We start from the raw sequence: 17,095 nt of genomic DNA on the forward strand, positions 1-17,095 counted from the left end.
CTGCTCAGATGGAGTGCAAGAAATGGTAGTGGGTAGAGAGTGCCGAGCATGTTTGATTGGTGTATTTCGTGATTTAGAAAAATGCCCTTCTCTTATGTGAACTGCTTTAAAAGTACTGTTCAAATCACTGATTCATCTTTAAAATTTCCATGGCGTTTACGTTCTGCTTAAGGTGGCTTCTGTCCATTTTGTTCCTGAATTATCTCTTTCCAACATGGATTCTGATGTTTTTAAGGCAGTTTTGCGAATTGTGTTTGGGTTTTATTGGTAGTGCTGTGTGATGTAAGTCTGCAAATCAGAAAATGATGCGTTTTGGATACAGTGATAAATTCCAGCATCCTGAAGCTCCAGCAATCTGCTGGTTTGAATCAGTGAGAAGGTGCATTGGTAAACTGAGAGTTTAACTCCTATCTCCTGATCAGTATCAGTCAGCAGGACTTGTAAGGCTTGGAGATTCCATCATCCTTGTTATAAACCAAGCAGGGTGTTGAATCTCAGAATGACATCATGTGGAAGTTGAGGTGATATTTATTACGTTGCCACAGGTGGAGGATTTCAGCTGGGGTCCTGTACAGGAAGAGCATTTCTCCACTTGAAATTTAGAACTTGGTTACAAATGATGAAAGCTGTGATTATTATTTAACACAGGTTTTGTCCTTTCTTGTCTTTTCCCAAGAGGTGGACAACTGATGGAACATTCCACTGGGAAGGATAAAACTGTTCTTAGAACGTAGTTTGTGCACATTTGACTGAGACTCACACGGAAGAATATCTCAACCAGCAGTGACTGGGAACGCTTGAGAACTCCTGAATGATTGCTTGAGGTAACTCATGAAAAATGTTTATTTAAAAAACCGTGTGGGGCAAGGAAGACTCTTCTTGCACAAGGCTGGGAACTGTTTGGCTTGGCATTAGGAAATACAAGACCATGACAGCTGAATGCTGTGCCCCAAACCAGAGTTTCTTTATGGCCAACGGTCTGTGATGAATCATTTACCGTTAATGGGTCTGTGGCAGGCAAGTGGGCATGAAAGGGGAAAACAAGGGAGGAGAAGAAAAGGGGAAGGGAATGCAGCTGTTTGGTGTCACAATCTTGCCACTCAACGGTGAACAGTTTTCAGGGCAGCAAAGGATGGGAGGGAGAAAAAAGGGCTACTGAATTCTTACAGGACAGACACAAATACTGATGATAGTCCCAGGCCTGTGGAGGGATTTGTGAAAAAGTGTATGAGGGAATTCGGGGACTGCTTAATTTTTTGTGTACATAAAGGAAAGATGGATGAGGCCATCCTGTTCACAGTGACAGTGGGATGGTTTGGAGAATAGCAGCTGCTAGGAAGGGGGAGAAGAAGGAGCAGAAAAAGAGAAGTGTTTAAACAAGGAGAACTTTATCCCTTGCAGATTGAATAGTGGTTGCAAGGAGTGTTTGAAGGGTGCAGAAGCACAGATGTGAAAGCTTGATAGCTGTATGTACACACACAGTAAACAAAGACTATGTCCTTGAGGGGAGGATCAAAAATTAGCTTGTTTTCTAAAGGCTGGGCTGAACTCGATAAATTGGTACCCTTTTATCAACATCATTCACATGAAGAACGTTTTTCTTGTGGATGCAATAGTAACATTGATATTGTACACTCATACAGATAACCACTTGGCAGAACAGGACAGTCTAGGTTGATAGAGGTGGCTTTTATCAGCTAAAAAAAGCTGCATCCATGGGGCTTTTAGCCTTAAAATAACGGTTTTTGCCCCCTTTATAAGCCACAGAACTGAGAGCTGCTAAGGCACCCAGGCTTAGACGTGTTGGAGGGTGGTGCTTCTCTCTTGCTACACTATTTACCTTCCCAGAAACTTTTCAGCTGTTGCTAGTAGTTAATTATAGCTTAAGCCCCCCATTTTTATATTTTGTGAGTAAAGCCTTTGCATTCTACTTTGGTCTAATGTTTTTTGTTCTCTAAGCATTTCTGTTTCTGTTTAGGCCTTGGAGGGAAAACATTAAGACTTCACATTTCAATCAGCTCTGTTAAGCAGCTATGGAAGTAGAAAAGGAACACATTTATATTACCCCAACAGGTAAGTAATATATGCTGTTGGTTTGGGGTTTTTTTCTTAAAATTGCTTAGCTGACCGGAAATGTTCTCTGTAGTAAAAATGCACCACCTGATAATTTTTTAACAATTCTAGTTTAAAAAAAAAAAAACAAAAAACAAACAAACAAACAAAAAAACCCTTACAGAATAGTTCTTTCAATTATGTATCATAGAATCCTGCTCTATTATGTTTATTTAAAATTATTAAAATAATTAAGTTAGCATTTCTCTAAGTTACAGGATAGTAGTTGTACTTTTCTCCTTATCATCTGAGTTCAAATAGTGCTGGTGTGCAGAAAAGAATAAACTTAAAAGTAAAATGTGTAGATGTGTTTAAGTGGTACAAATTCTGCTTTTATGCAACAATTTACCTTAAAATTAGGGAAAACGAATGTTGAAGGGCTTGACTGGAAGTGGGCTGGCATGGGAAAAATTTAGGAAGTACATGTTAGAGACTGCCATGACATGGACTGTTTTGTCCATATCACACATTTATTTTATGATGCTTAGTCAGGGTAACATAGATTCCTTTTGTTTTCTGTATCTTCCAAAGGTTATGATGGTCTGCTCTGGCTCTTTCATGTCAAAGATGTTTTTCAGAATAATGTGGATATATTGTAAGATGGTGGGTAATGCAGTTGAGGTGGCAATATACTCAATATGATTTCTGATATTTTAGCAGAATTAGGTTAATGCAGAAGACACCTTGGTTCTCAATGTTTTAGAATTATATTTGGATGATAGTAGAATGCTGCAGGAGAGCTGGGTTGACAGAGTTTGGACAGTTTAAATTGGCAGAAGGCTTTGTTAATGAAGGTAGCCCATAAAAGTACAGATTTTAAATGAGACTGCTAGGCGTAATGGCAGAGTAATGAGATAAATTTAGATAACTTCTTAATATATAGTAAGCAAAGTATTAAAGTTGATTGAAGACTGTTACTGGCTATATATGTTAAATGATGTGAAAATGAGGAACTGGAAAGATCATCTGCAGTGTTTTATAGGTTCTTATTATTTTATTTTATTTTGTAAGTTTTTGAAAAATAGTATAGTTCAGTCTGTTTCTTCAAGCCTAACTTGGTAACTAATAGTAGAGGGCCAGTTGGTTACCATATTTATGGAGAAAGAGGTTGCAGCTGGAAGTTACAGAGTTATATAAAAAACAGTGTAGTAGTGCAGTGAGAAATACCAATTCTTACGGGTTGGATGTTTCCTGTGGAGGATTTCCTTTAGTCTTGAACCTGAGATTAGGGTTGTGTAAGGAGGTTGGACTGTAGCCTCCCCTTTAATCCTTGGCTGTCAGAGTCAGGACTGACTTGTGTTAATTGTTGGTCATTTTCTTTGGAAACTGAGGAAAAAGTCTGTGGTCGTTGAAGAGTGGAGTTTCTGGACAGCCAGGTCTCAGGTCTAAAGGGGAGAAATTCATGGGAGACTGAGCATGAAGAAGAATTTGAGTGCATTTGACTGAGAGGAGCTGGTTTTTGCTGATGGGGTCTCCTGGGGAATGAGAGGAAGGAAACCTGTTTGCGTTTGTTCTTTTTTTCCCCCTCTGTTAGCTTTATGCAAATCTCTCATTGTTTTATTAAAATGTTAGACAAACAGAGAAAGCTGCTTGTGAGAAATCTTTTCCTGGATGTGATGCATGCTTTTCTTTTTTAGCTTGCTGCTGCAAGCGTAAAAGGAATGCTTTTGTGGGAGTAATGAGTGGAAAGATGAAGCTTAGTCTGGAATGGCTGCATTATTGCTCAGCTGTAGCATTCACATCTGTGAACACCAGTATCTAAATGTTATTTCTTTGATCACAAAGGAGGCAGTTCCATCAAAGTTTGCTCAGTTTGATATACTCTTTGGAATGGGTAAATATTTGAAGATTGGCAATATTTTATTAGTCTGTTTTGCTTTAAAAACTATTTTTCATGAACTTGTTTTGAAGTGCAAAAACATAATTCTGATAAATATTGCCAAATGCATGTTGCTGATAAAAGGTGTTGGAAGGGTGAAATAATACATTAGCTAAGTTCAAATGTAAATTTTGAATACTCTTCATATTCTGGGTTTATGGCAGTGAACTTTTCTGTAAAGCAGTTTTGGAAAAGCAGCATCTTCTGAGTGCACTCCTACTGCTCTGCTGGTGGTGGGGCTGTGGGTTGTGTCTTTAGGACTACTCAGTTCTGAAGAAATGGAGAACTGTGTGACAGGGCTGAGGCTGTTCTCTCTCTGTGTGTCTTCTAATTTGCAAGAACCCCCAGGGTACTCACTGGAATGTAAACAGGTTCTCAGGTGCTTTTTCTTATTTTTCTTTTTGAATCTTGATTAGTTAAGAAGGGGAAGAATAGTTTGTGAAAGCTTTTGTTTATAATGCTCTGAGACAGACATTCTGCTGAACCCCACAGCAGAAGTGGGGGACATCTTAAGTTTGTGAAATGAGACTTTAGACTTAAACATTAAATGTACATTAGCATCCTCAGAGAGTGAAGTTACTGTGCCTCTTGGTGCTCTGACATACGTACACATCCTTAAGTTGAGAGAGTTTTTTGTTGGGTACAGAACAAACCTATTATATTCAGTTGTGTTGTGTTCAGAAAAAGTCTTGAATGAAGCTGCAGTGAGGGACAGTCCACAGAGAAGAGAGATCCCAGTGATTCAAAGGACTGTGTATTCTAGGAGTCTTCATTACCAAGCTCTCCAAGCTTTGTATTAAACAGCATTTCCCCCTGCCTCCAACTTTAAAAACAAAAAATAAAAAGTAGTGATGTTTTTATATTCTTCTATGCCTTAATTGCTGCTTTACTTGCTAGTAAGCTGTGTTTGAAATTCCTTGAATTGAATAAGGGGAATGTTGGTCAATGATTTAGGGAGTTAATTTCACTTTGCTGATGAGTCTTGTAACATCGGTGAGTTCCTACAGAATGTACTGTATTGGCAGTTTCATTTGTTTCTAAATCAAGAGAAGAGTGGGTGGAGTGAGAACGAGGCACTTAGATCTAATGCACTTAGGAGTTCAGATAGTTTTTGTTTAACAAGGGTGGGGTTTTCTGTGGTTTATGTATTTATGTATGGTTTTATTAATTTGCTTTCCAACTCTTGACATCTGCTCTGTTTAGATTGTGGATATTTTGTGCAGAGGAATAAGGAACTTTTTATTGCTGCAATATGTAGACATACCTTAAAAACAATGTTTGCCTTAACACTGTTGAAAACAAGTGTTCTATATGATGTTATAATCCTTTCTAAATGCAGTGTGTTTTGGTATTCTAATATAAAGCTGTTTAAAACTAAAAGATTTTTTTTTCTGTCTTGTTTTTAAGAACTTGAGAATCTAAATGATGCTCCATTTTCTGGTGATGAAGAAAATGGTGTGTCTGAGGAACGAAAAAGTGAAATCAATGGAAATTGGATTCCTGCAACTTCAATTACTGAAGCCAAAATAAATGCTAAAGCAAAGAGACGATTGAGGAAAAACTCTTCTAGAGATTCTGGGAGAGGAGACTCTGTTAGTGAGAATGGAGAGACACTGAAGATTGGAGTTGTACCAACGAGCCCAAAGGGGAAACTCCTGGACAGGCGATCCCGGTCTGGAAAGGGAAGAGGCCTACCAAAGAAAGGTTGGTATAGCTTAGGGAAGAGAGTAGGGTGAGAAAGATAAGGATTTGTTCAAAGCACGGTACAGTTTTTCCTGCTGGGAATCGTTTTCATAAACCACAATCTCTGTGCAGGCATTTGGCCCTTTATGTTAATTAGTGGGTGGCAGTAGCAGGTGGCAGCAAATCTAATATTTCTGTGATCAGTCAACATCTGTCTTCGAGGGAAGTACATTTCCTTAGCAGGCTTAATACACAAATCTAAACTGTTGGTGGTTCATGGGACTATTACTAATGCAAATTTAAATCATATTTGTATTTGAAAGTACAGTTTCAACATTCAGTAATTCTCATGCAGTCCATACTGCTTGTAGTGTCTTACTGGAAAGTGATGAGAAGTGGCTGATGAAGTGGGAACTTGTCAGACAAACACACACTCTTCAGCATATACTGTTAGTCAGGAGATGGGCACAAGCAATGATAGATGACTTTTAAGTGAAAGAATGTTGTGTTGAAATCAGAAGTGTTATTTGTAAACTGGCAGTCCTTACTTTCCCATATTTTGCCAGGTGGAGCAGGTGGTAAAGGAGTTTGGGGAACACCAGGTCAAGTGTATGATGTGGAAGAAGTAGATATTAAGGATCCTAATTATGATGATGACCAGGTATGCAAATAGTTTCTTTGCAGTGTTGGTTTATATTTCCTTTTATCAATTTCAATGGCCTTGTGAATTAACATGAATGTCAGCCTGGCTGCACTGAAATGCTCATTTTTATGCTCAAGAATAGATTATTGGCTAGTAAAAAGTCAGCTGGTGTAGAATTCACAATGTAATACTCACAAATCTTACCCCCAAGCCCTCGTTCTGTGCCTGAGTAGGCAGCATCCCTTTCCCAGGTGTGCTCTCCACTGCTGGTTCCTGTGGAGGTGGATGTTGCAGTGCTGTTCCCATATTGCACACAGACACTGTGTTAAAAATGCAACACAGGCAGTTTAGTGGGGACAGTATCCTTTATAGATTCTTCTCTTCCCTGTATTCCCAGCCCACCCAATGTCTTGGTATAAACAGTTCATGAAGTTGATAGCTTGGATATTTTGTTGACATATGTTTATTTAGAATATGTTATGGAAGATTGTATCTTACAGCCATATTACTGGGGGAAGGGGAAAGAAAGCAAAGCTTATTGGGCAGTGGGGCTTTCATCATTGAAAGGGAAACTGTGATTACAAACAGAGATTGCTAAAGTCTCTGAGATCAGTACAGTTGCAAGACTGACCATAAGTACAGTCTGTATGGCATAAGCAGAACAGTGGTGGTCCTTTGAGTAGAGGCTGTTTGCTGTAGCACAGCTGCTTAAAGAATGGTACATGAGAATATCAAACCTTTTCCCAGGATCAGTTTTCCCTAAACTTCAATGCTTTACATTAACAGAAATAGCCATTAAAAATGGAGCTAGTGCATAGAACAAAGTTTAATGAAGAATGAACATTCTGTGTAACTTTGGTGTGATGGAAGGATAGGTTTTTTGGTTTCTACTATACTTCTTGATCATGAAGAGTTTCTTCCCATTAAACATTGGTTGAAAAATATCTTTGATCAGATGTCTTTGTTCAGCTCTGAATGTTGCTTCTGTAGGTGCAGAGTAGGGAACTGAATTGGAGCAGGGAGATGTGGTGCTGCTGGAACTCTGCAGGACAGGCGATACATGAGGCAGTTGCTGTGTGCCTCTTTTTTTCCCACAGGGAATGCCTTTGCTCACAAATATTCTGAAATGCCTTTTCTGTGAGCTGTGCATGGCACCACCTGTCTGGTCACACAGTCACCAGGGAGGAGGGAACAAGGCAGGGCTCCTGCCAGGGGCGGCAGTGCCACTTGCAGGGGAAGCTCTGCTGGCCTGGGGCTTCTGTCGCTCTCCTTTGGTATGGAGGCACTTGACCGCTGTCCTGTGGTATCAGTTGAATCCTGGGAACAGAGTTTGGTGTGTTTACTATTGTTTAAGAGTAAATTCAGCCTTTCAGTTGAATTCAGCTGACAGTAAATTCAGAATATGAAGAAGTATGACAATTAGCCAGCATTGTCCGCACTTTATTAGTATACACAGAGTCTAATGTTTTTTGACAGAATATTGATTACCAAGAAAAAGCATTAAGAATTAAAACCCCACTATTTTGATGCTATTAGTGCTGTATAAGGTACAAGAAAAGACAGTAAGGTTATCTGCTTTTGTTGTGTTTTAAAACAGGAGAACTGTGTCTATGAAACAGTAGTTTTACCTCTTGATGAAAGAGCATTTGAAAAAACTTTAACACCAATCATCCAGGAGTATTTTGAACATGGAGATACTAATGAAGTTTCGGTATGTTATGGTCCTTTTTATTTCTTTTAGGGGTCAAAGCTGTGGCATACAGGGTAATGCAATTGCCAGCTATGAATGAGTTTATAGAGAAGTTGGCAAGAAATGTACTGTAAGAATACCCGAGCAGTTACATTAATTACATGAGCAGAAGCATATATGTACTTGCATAAGTATAAACACATAAATATTTATTTGATGCCTATTTATATATTTAAATAATAAAAATTATGAAATCCCATTGTTTTGTTTTTCAAATCTTATCTAGGAGATGCTGAAGAATTTAAACCTTGGTGAAATGAAATACAGTGTGCCAGTGCTGGCTGTTTCCTTGGCATTAGAGGGGAAGGCTAGTCACAGGGAAATGACATCCAAGCTTATCTCCGACCTTTGTGGGACAGTAGTAAGCAAAACTGATGTGGAAAAATCCTTTGATAGACTGCTCAAAGAACTACCTGAATTGGTGTTGGATTCTCCCAGGGCACCACAGGTATATTTGTAAATCTTTATGTCAGTAGTCAAAAGCTTTTTGTGGCTAAAATAGATCAAATAAACTGCAATAGACTCTGTGTTTTGAAAAATATCTATTGATTTTCTTACTGTCTGTAATCCTCTCCCAATTACCCAGGCTGTGTTTTCACTTTGAAACAGCTCATTTAAATAAAATCTGAAAACCAAGCACATTATAATTATCTACTTAGAACTTCTTTGAAATTCAGCATTTAATTAAAAATGCTTCTGTTTTGTTGCAGTTGGTGGGCCAGTTCATTGCTAGAGCTGTTGGAGATGGAATCCTAAGCAGTACCTACATAGATGGCTACAAAGGCACTGTGGATTGTGTCCAAGCTCGGTAATTTCCTTGCTTTCTATATAGAGACAGATTTCTATTCCCAACGTCAAAGATGATGATCAGGAATTTACAGCTTCAGAATAAACCATGTAGTTCTTTAACTTCCTTTTTTTGAAATTTGAAATGAAAAAATCCCCCATAAAATCTGCAACAAAACCAACAACATCCAGAATGACTCGAGTCAGAAGAGAAATACTGAGTTCTGAAACATGTATTAATGCATTTGAGTTCAGTTTGTCAGGTTTGTTGTCCAGCTTATGTTTCAGGGTGAAAAATGAGCTGAAAGAAGAAATGGTTATAGAAGGTTTTGTCTCAGAAAAAGCTTTAATGTGATTAATGGGTAAATATAGCATCAGGACAGCTGCTGTAAATATGTTGTGAAATACACAAGGGATTAACTGTTTTGCCTTACAAAGGTTTGAAGCTTGTGCAGTGATTTCCAAGACTTTCTCTGTAATGCTCTATTTGTCAAGAAATACAATTGTTTTCCATGTCAGTGTGAGAAGTTTGAAGGAGCAATCTCTGACTGCCTCTTCAAAAGAGGGATGTTTTAATAATGAGTCATGTTTTATTTTTCTTACCCCCATAAGTGTATGTTTCAGGCTTGATATGGAGGTGCTGAACTCCTGTTTCTTCCAGAAGTTGCATTTGCAATGATTATAGTTGGGCACTTTGACAAGGAAGAGCAGTTCTTAGCTGCCTACGTTGGGGGCTCAAATTAAGAAAATTGTCTGTCACTTATATAAATGTGTCCTGTGATTTGAAGGATTGTAGCCTGCATTCTGCACATCTGGGATGCTTTGCTGCCTTTGTTATTTCTTGGCCAGTCTTTCCTGCTCATTAAATCTTGGTGAATAGTTATTGTTATTGGCTTGCCCCCAGCACGAGGACTGGGAGAACTGTTCCTCCTTTACATGGATGGTACATACTGTATCCCAGACTGCTTTTTTTTCACCTTACTTCCCTTTTTATTCTTTTTCAATAAACTGGCAGGCATCCCTAGCTTGTGCTATTTTTCCAACTACGTATTTACCTTCTGAAGTGTTTTCTTTGGCTTAAATTCTAAAGGTTTCATAATTCTTCAGACCCAAACGGAAAATAGTACTTCAGTAGAAAACTGTTCTTGAGTGTGGCAGCAACTCAGGCCTTTTTTGTTTGAGATCCACCTGCCAAGCTGCATTCTTGGAGGAGTCTGGATACAATCCATTTCTGCATTTCTGTTTTTTGTGAGGATGTTTGAGGTTCTGCATGGGTGATTTAATCTACTGCCATCGCAGGATTGCTACCTGTCCCTGGTATGAGCAGGAGTGTAAGGGTGACAGAAGGACAAATTGGGGAGATTATTTGCTGTTTTTTTGATCCGAATGATCCCTGTGGAGTTGATAACCCTGACTCCTTCCCAAAGATCTGTTAGCTCTGTCTGAGGAGAAGTGGCCATGGGGGAAGTTGCAGGTGCATTTGATGAAGTTGTGTAATGAGGTTTTAAGCGCTGACTTTGCCTTTAGAGCGGCGCTGGACCGAGCGACGGTGCTGCTGAGCATGAGCAAGGGAGGAAAGCGCATCGACAGCGTCTGGGGGGCAGGAGGGGGCCAGCAGTCTGTGAAACACCTGGTCAAAGAGGTAATGGCACTGCTCCCCTCTCTCCACTGGGCTCTTGGTCTAAGCCTTTTGTTCGGGGTAGAGGGAAGAGAGACGTGTGTCCCATACTAAAGTGATGTCTTATGTCATGAGTGTTGGTTTTGTTTTGTTGTTTGGACTTTCTTTTTTATATAATTGATTTATATGAAGTAGAACTGATGTAGATAATTTTGTTGATTTTGGTGGGAGCATGCTAGTACAACATTCTGTATTGTATTCTGCAAGTATATGTTTATTTTTGCTTTAAGCAAAAGTTGTAAGCATTCAGCTTTTTAAGACCTCCCAGTATAAAGTGATGAAGTAATTAAAAGAGCCAAGATGAAACTGGCTAAACTAGATAAACTTATTTTTTTGGCATTGCTGATCAAAAGCACAGTAATGACTGAAAAAAGAGAGGAAGAAACAGGAAAGTTTAGAGATCCATGCTATAAAGTAAGCAGGTCTAAAGGAAAAGGTCATGTTACAATTTCTAGGTTGGGAGTGCAACAGATGATAGGAGGTGGCATTCAAAGGAGAAAATAAACTTAATGACACTCACATGCACCTTTTATGGTGACACAGAGCTTATAAAACAATGATTTTGGTGCTTCTGTATCACCACTGTGGATAGGTATTTGGCTTACTGTGTTTCAAGTTACTGATAACGTCTCCATTTAATTATTGCCTGAATTTAATTATATTTATAAAAGCATTGGCAGTGAGTTTGAGGAAGTAACTTGCTGCTGGCTTGATAGTGGATTATCAAAACAGTTGACAGCTTTTAAGTTTTGTATCTAATTAGTGTTGGGTTTTTATTTTAAAATTCAATAGATTGATATGTTGCTGAAAGAGTATTTGCTTTCTGGAGATGTATTGGAAGCAGAACGCTGCCTTCAGGAACTGGAAGTACCCCATTTTCACCATGAACTTGTATATGAAGTAAGAAGAAATCAGTCCCTTTAATAATTGTTGGTAATTTGATGTGGGCATGCAAATAATGTAACTGGCATCTGAAGCTTAGGGGTTGCTTGTTCTGTTATTTGAATAACTAAATTGTTTCATGTGAAGTTAATGGTTTGTGTGCTCATTTGTGTGTGCATTGTGCAACAAGTAAGCTGCTGCTGACTCTGGGGAGATCCAGAAGTAATTTTGGAGGATTAAATAGTTGAATTCAGATTATTATAAGTTCCTGAAAATAAGATTTCAGTTTATTTTCTGCTGAGGAGTAGCAACAAAAAAACCCTCCCATGCTTTGTTTTGGTGTTTATTTCCTTCTAGTTTCAGATATCTGGGTATTCTAATGGGTGTTACCTGTTTTTGTTAAGTTATAGAGCTTCCTTTTTCAGGGTGGGATTGTTTCACCCAGCACAATTGTAAAAGCTTACAGATTTCAGACCCAGCCTATATGGGAGACTGTTCCCATTTGTACTCTTTTATCTGCAAAATTGGGAAATGGTTGTTTACCAATAAAGCTGAGCACCCACAATCTACAAAATTTCCTTTTCAGTAAATCGACTTGTTAGAGAAAATTCCTTCACAATAGAACTACAGAATCATTTCAGTTGATGGGGGTTGTGCAGTATTGCAGATTTTAAGCTTCTGAGTCCTTCTGAAATAATAAGATAAGAAACCCCCATGGATACAAAATTAAAACCCCATGGATGCAAAATTAATTTCACAAAATTAATTAATTGCCATCTGTGCTGTGGCAGCCACGTGGATATAGTCATGTAGTGCTGAAACCAGAGACAGAAAGGAAATGCTTTTCACTCTGACTAGTCCTTTCTGGTTTTTTCATACCTTTTATCTTATCCAAAGAACTTTTCATCAGTTTTTTGTTTAATAATAATAAAATCCTGAAATTGTCAGTGCATGTAGTAAATGGGCTTTTTTCCCCCAGAAAGTTCATAATAACACATTCACTCCTTTCTGTACCTCATATGATCACACACCTTGTACCTGAGCCAGTGTTTTCATTTTAGTCAAAACACTTGCATGATTTGTTTTAGGCCATTGTACTGGTTTTGGAGTCAACTGGAGAAAAGACCTTTAAAATGATACTGGATTTGTTGAAAACTCTGTGGAAGTCTTCTGTCATTACTGTGGACCAAATGAAAAGAGTAAGTATGGCATTTAGAGAGCTTTGCTTAAGGTCTTCCAAAATTTCCAGCTGTCTTTATTTAGTTAAATGGTTAAAACTGATAATCTGAAATGCTGCAATATTGCTTCATCTTTAAAATTTGTCTTTTTATCTGGTAGTTCTTTGTGACTGAAGTAGTGCAATAAAGGCCTACTAATTACAAGTGTCAAGTAGAGCAGTATAGAAACGAGTATTTTGCACAGTTGGAATCATCTGTGACTTTATTTCTCAGGATGAGTATAGGACAGCATTTCTGTCCCAGGGCAGACTGGGGACCACATCAACACTTATATAAAAATTGACCCAGCTGTGTTGCTGGTGGGAATTGATGAAGTCATCTCTGGTTGTCTCCAGTCTCTCCCCTGCTGCACAAACTTGTGTTGGTCATTTGTGGCCACATTTTGTTCACTTACATGGAATACTTAGTAATTTTCTTCCCATGATATTTGCCATGTAGTAACAGGCAAGCTAACATACTGTCTGGATTTTTGATTTCTAAAGTTCAGGTTGTGTTTTTATGCAGATAGATATTTGTATAATGCCATGGTATGGGCTGGTGTTACATAACTTATTTCTCTACTGACTTGTAGCTGCAACGCTTTAGGTTTGTGAAACCGTACTAAAAAAATAAACCCTCTGGAATGCAGAAAGGTATTTAAAAACATTGCGATAAAATCCTAGAATAACCCAGAGCTGATTTGAATCCTTACACTGCAGGGCTATGAACGGGTTTACTGTGAAATCCCAGACATTAACCTGGATGTGCCACACTCCTATTCTGTGCTTGAGCGCTTTGTAGAGGAATGCTTTCAGGCTGGAATCATCTCCAAACCACTGAGAGACCTCTGCCCTTCAAGGTACTTGTTTCATTGTAGATAGGCAAAGGCACTGCTCTTCGTTCCTATCATAGATTACAGAAAGTAGCATCTTAGGAACAAAGTGTAACTGATTGGAAGTGGAAACTGGAGGATTGGACTGGTAATGTGTATTAAGAAGCTGCACTGATGTGAAACCTATTGAAGCTGGGATAAATACTTGAGGAAAGGCAGCCTCCTGTGAATCCCAGGCAGCACCCCTCTCTCAGTGCTCCCCAGAGGATAAAGGCTGCCTCTCCTCTGGTTTCCTGATTTGCTTGGGAGAAATCAGTGTAGCACCAAGCTGGAAGATCCAGGTGTCACAATGTCCACACAGGTGACAGTGGACATACTGTCAGCTGTATTGGGGAAATTAAAACAAACAAAAAAAAAAACCACCAAAAAAACCCCCTTTAAAAATGGTTTCAAGTAACCAAACAGCATGAGTAGAGTTCTAAGATGAGACAACCAGTCCTAATATTTATATTAAGGAACAGGACACTAATGTGGGATAAGCTCTCCACACTCCATTTCTCATATCTGTCCTGTGATTCATATAATGCTTTTTGTTTGTTATGGCTTGGTTACTCGTAGCATAAATAATCCTGTGTGAACTGTACCTAATCAGTATGCTGTTACCTCCTTACTGGTCACAAAACAGTTAATAAGTTTAATTTCCTCTGGGGAATATATGTAAATTTTAAAGTAGGATATTAAAATATTATTCACAGTTTTATGCATTGGGAATACTATTTATTTGACAGGTCTTTTCTATTTTGGATGTTTTGTTAGAGTTCTTAAACCATCTTGACAGCTTATGATAAATTTGGATCTTGGAACGTTAGCATCTTTATCAAGAACAGCCTCCATTTGTGGACTTTACGCTTAAAACTGTGTGTGTTGGTATCAAATGTTTTGCGGGTTTGGGTGTGTGGGAGAGTTGAGAGTCATCAGTGCATCAAAAGCTTGATTATACTGTAGTTACCTGTTATATGTTGAGAGACATTTTTGGATTGTGTACTTCAGTTTTTAGGCAGAAACCTACCATTCCTCGGTTTCCAAACTAGCATTTTTTAGCAGCTGAGCTGACATTGTGATCACTGCTAACCCTGCTAAACTTACACTTTATATTTGACTTCTAAGACCCAAGAGAAGATTCTTCTCAGCGAGAAAAAAACAAGCAACGCTACTCTAAATCACTGAAAAGATACTTTCTACTTTGTTACAGGGGAAGGAAGCGTTTTGTGAGTGAAGGAGATGGAGGTCGTCTGAAGCTAGAAAGCTACTGAATGTGAGAACTGCCTCCTGAAGCCTTATAAGTTGAAAGGGAACATAGCTCACTATGGATATATACAACACGCAGGCTCCTCTGGTGTGTGTATGTATATATGTATACACATCTAGGACATACCAAATGTAAGAGTTGCTTAGCACAGTTCGTATTTTTTTAAGAGCACATGTTTTGGGTACAAATTGTTTTCTTTTTTTTTTTTTTTAATAGTTTTGTAAATTTCAGGAAGAAGTGTTCTTTCTTTGGGCATATAGTAGAACAACTGGCCACTCTGCTGTGGTGGTGCCTTGAAATAAGCTATCTCTGTATGTGCCATGTTTATGACCAATCATTCCATGTGTGCATCGATGTCTGACTGCCGCTCGCTCTTTCCAGGACAGTGCTGTCATCATAAAATCACTGGTTTATACAAAGGTTTATTATAGAAGGGTCAAGTTAAGCTGCTGTGATCCCATTTCCATTGCTGCTAAAGAAATACTGTGCTTTGGGAGTTAAAAAAAATAGCAGTTTCTTTGTTTTAAAGAGCCCAAGAAAACTACAGTTGGGTCACAAGACGAATACATCTGTTTCAGGGGAGAACACTGGTTGGTTTCAGCCCCCATGTACCAAACTTGTCTTTTTTTCTATGTAACTGGAAAAGTGAAAAGTTCTGGTAAAACATATTAAAAATATTTTTTGTGAAGCTCTTGTTTCTGCCTCCTTTTTATTTATTTTAAACAGAATAAATTAAGCACTACATGTAACGCTTGCCCTTTGGTATTGCAATCAGGAGGAGAGCACAGAATAATTAAGGTCATGGTAAGTAAGTATTTACAAGATCTGTTTTGGAAAACACAACTGACTTGTGTAGGAGCGTCCAGGCTGGCAGAGATAGTGGGAATGTGTCTTTGCCGCAGAGCTTTGCAAAGCCCTGGCTCGAGAACAAGACGGCTCACTCTTCAAGAAGGAAGACTCACAGGAACACGGTAGAGCCTCTCCTTTGTTTTTCTGTTCCATGCCGAGATTTCAGATGTTCCGAAATCCTGGGAATAGCCATTCCAGGGCCGGGAACACGCTGTGTTCTAGGAGCCAAGCACTTTAATGCTCGAGCGGGTTTGGTAAGCCCGGCTTGGAGCAGGAGCGTGCGGAACTCGCCTCCTCCCGCTTTCCGAGGGGTTCTGGTACCTCTAAAGACAGGTTTAAAGCATCGCCTGGGCAGCGACCAGTGCGACTTCTACACCAACACCACCAGCAGCGCCCGACGCGCCCTCCCCGCCCAGCCCGGCACCGCCGCCCGCGTTCCGGCCACACTGTAATCCGCAGCCCCGTTACACAGCGCTACCTCCCATCGCGGCTGTGCCCGGGCACGACCCTCCCCGCGCTACGGCCGGGGCGGCGCGGCCCCCGCGGACGGCGGCGGGGCCTCCTCGGGCGGCCGGGCCGCCTCCAGCGCCGCCCTCTGCAGCTTCTCCAGCTTCTCCAGCGACACCGACTTGAGGGGCAGGATCTTGGGCTTGCACAGCACCATGGCGGCCGTGTCCTCCACCGACAGCTGCCCTGCAAAGGGAGAAAAGGGCCGTGAGCGAGCGGCGGGCGGGGCGTGCGGGGCCAGGGGTGCTCGCCGCCGGTACCTTGCTTGGGCAGCACCTCCCGGAGCGCTCCCGTCCCCTCCGGCATGGCGGCTCGGCACGGCACCACCCCCGGGGATAACTACAGCTCCCGGCTTGCACTGCGCGGCGCCACGCCTACGCGCCCCGGTCGTGCCCCCGGTGCGTGCTGGGAGTGGTAGGCCTAACGGGGCTGCCCCAATGCGCGATGGGAATTGTAGTCCTTGGCATGGCGCTCCCCGCGGCAGCCCAGGGCGCGGCGGGAGCGGCTTCCCTGGGGTTGTCCCGGTCCCGGGATTCCGGGATGCCGCTTCCCTCCTCAGCTGCTCCGGGTTCTGCTCTGGGGCGGAGCCGTCCCACCTGCGCGGGCCTGCCCGGCCCCGGCGAGCCGCTGCCTGCCCGCCCGCCGGGGCCCGCCGCGGAACTCGGGCTTTGAGGCGCTTTTATGGTTTATTTTCTGCTTCTGTAAATAAAATCCCCAGCAGACACCGTCCAGCAGACGGGCGTGGCCAGGGCGGACGCGTCCCGGTTTTCGTTTCCAGGCAGCGCCTGAGGATCCGCGGTGTGAATCACGCTGCTGTTTGAGATGTCAACAGCAGTAAAAGCCGCTGTCTCTCTGAACGCCCAGAGCCTGATGTGGCCGAACCTGACGGGCCAGTCCGGGATCCCCACGGGCCGCCTGTGGGAGGATCTGTGCCCCGGGAGCGGCCCCGGCTGGGAGCCCCGTGTGGC

The 17,095-nt window shown here is 41.0% G+C and overlaps 2 protein-coding genes across 2 annotated transcripts; one reads left to right on the forward strand and one right to left on the reverse strand.

Annotated features, from left to right (window-relative positions):
• The first annotated feature begins 676 nt into the window (after nucleotides 1-676).
• On the forward strand, nucleotides 677-15,417 carry PDCD4 (programmed cell death 4). The gene is made up of 12 exons (XM_083866023.1): nucleotides 677-824; nucleotides 1,979-2,073; nucleotides 5,399-5,695; nucleotides 6,241-6,335; nucleotides 7,915-8,028; nucleotides 8,294-8,515; nucleotides 8,778-8,875; nucleotides 10,381-10,495; nucleotides 11,324-11,431; nucleotides 12,502-12,612; nucleotides 13,350-13,489; nucleotides 14,715-15,417. Exons 2-12 carry the CDS (start codon nucleotides 2,034-2,036, stop codon nucleotides 14,773-14,775), a joined length of 1,401 nt encoding a protein of 466 aa, XP_083722149.1. The 5' UTR covers nucleotides 677-824; nucleotides 1,979-2,033; the 3' UTR covers nucleotides 14,776-15,417.
• Nucleotides 14,909-16,473, reverse strand: BBIP1 (BBSome interacting protein 1). Its single transcript, XM_083866024.1, has 2 exons — nucleotides 16,388-16,473; nucleotides 14,909-16,313 (listed from the first exon to the last, which is right to left on the reverse strand). The coding sequence occupies exons 1-2, from the start codon at nucleotides 16,431-16,433 to the stop codon at nucleotides 16,138-16,140; spliced, it is 222 nt and encodes a 73-aa protein (XP_083722150.1). The 5' UTR covers nucleotides 16,434-16,473; the 3' UTR covers nucleotides 14,909-16,137.
• Between the last annotated feature and the right edge of the window lie 622 nt (nucleotides 16,474-17,095).

This window comes from Zosterops lateralis (genome assembly GCF_965231275.1).
Source record: "Zosterops lateralis genome assembly, chromosome: 8".
Lineage (NCBI taxonomy): Eukaryota > Metazoa > Chordata > Aves > Passeriformes > Zosteropidae > Zosterops > Zosterops lateralis.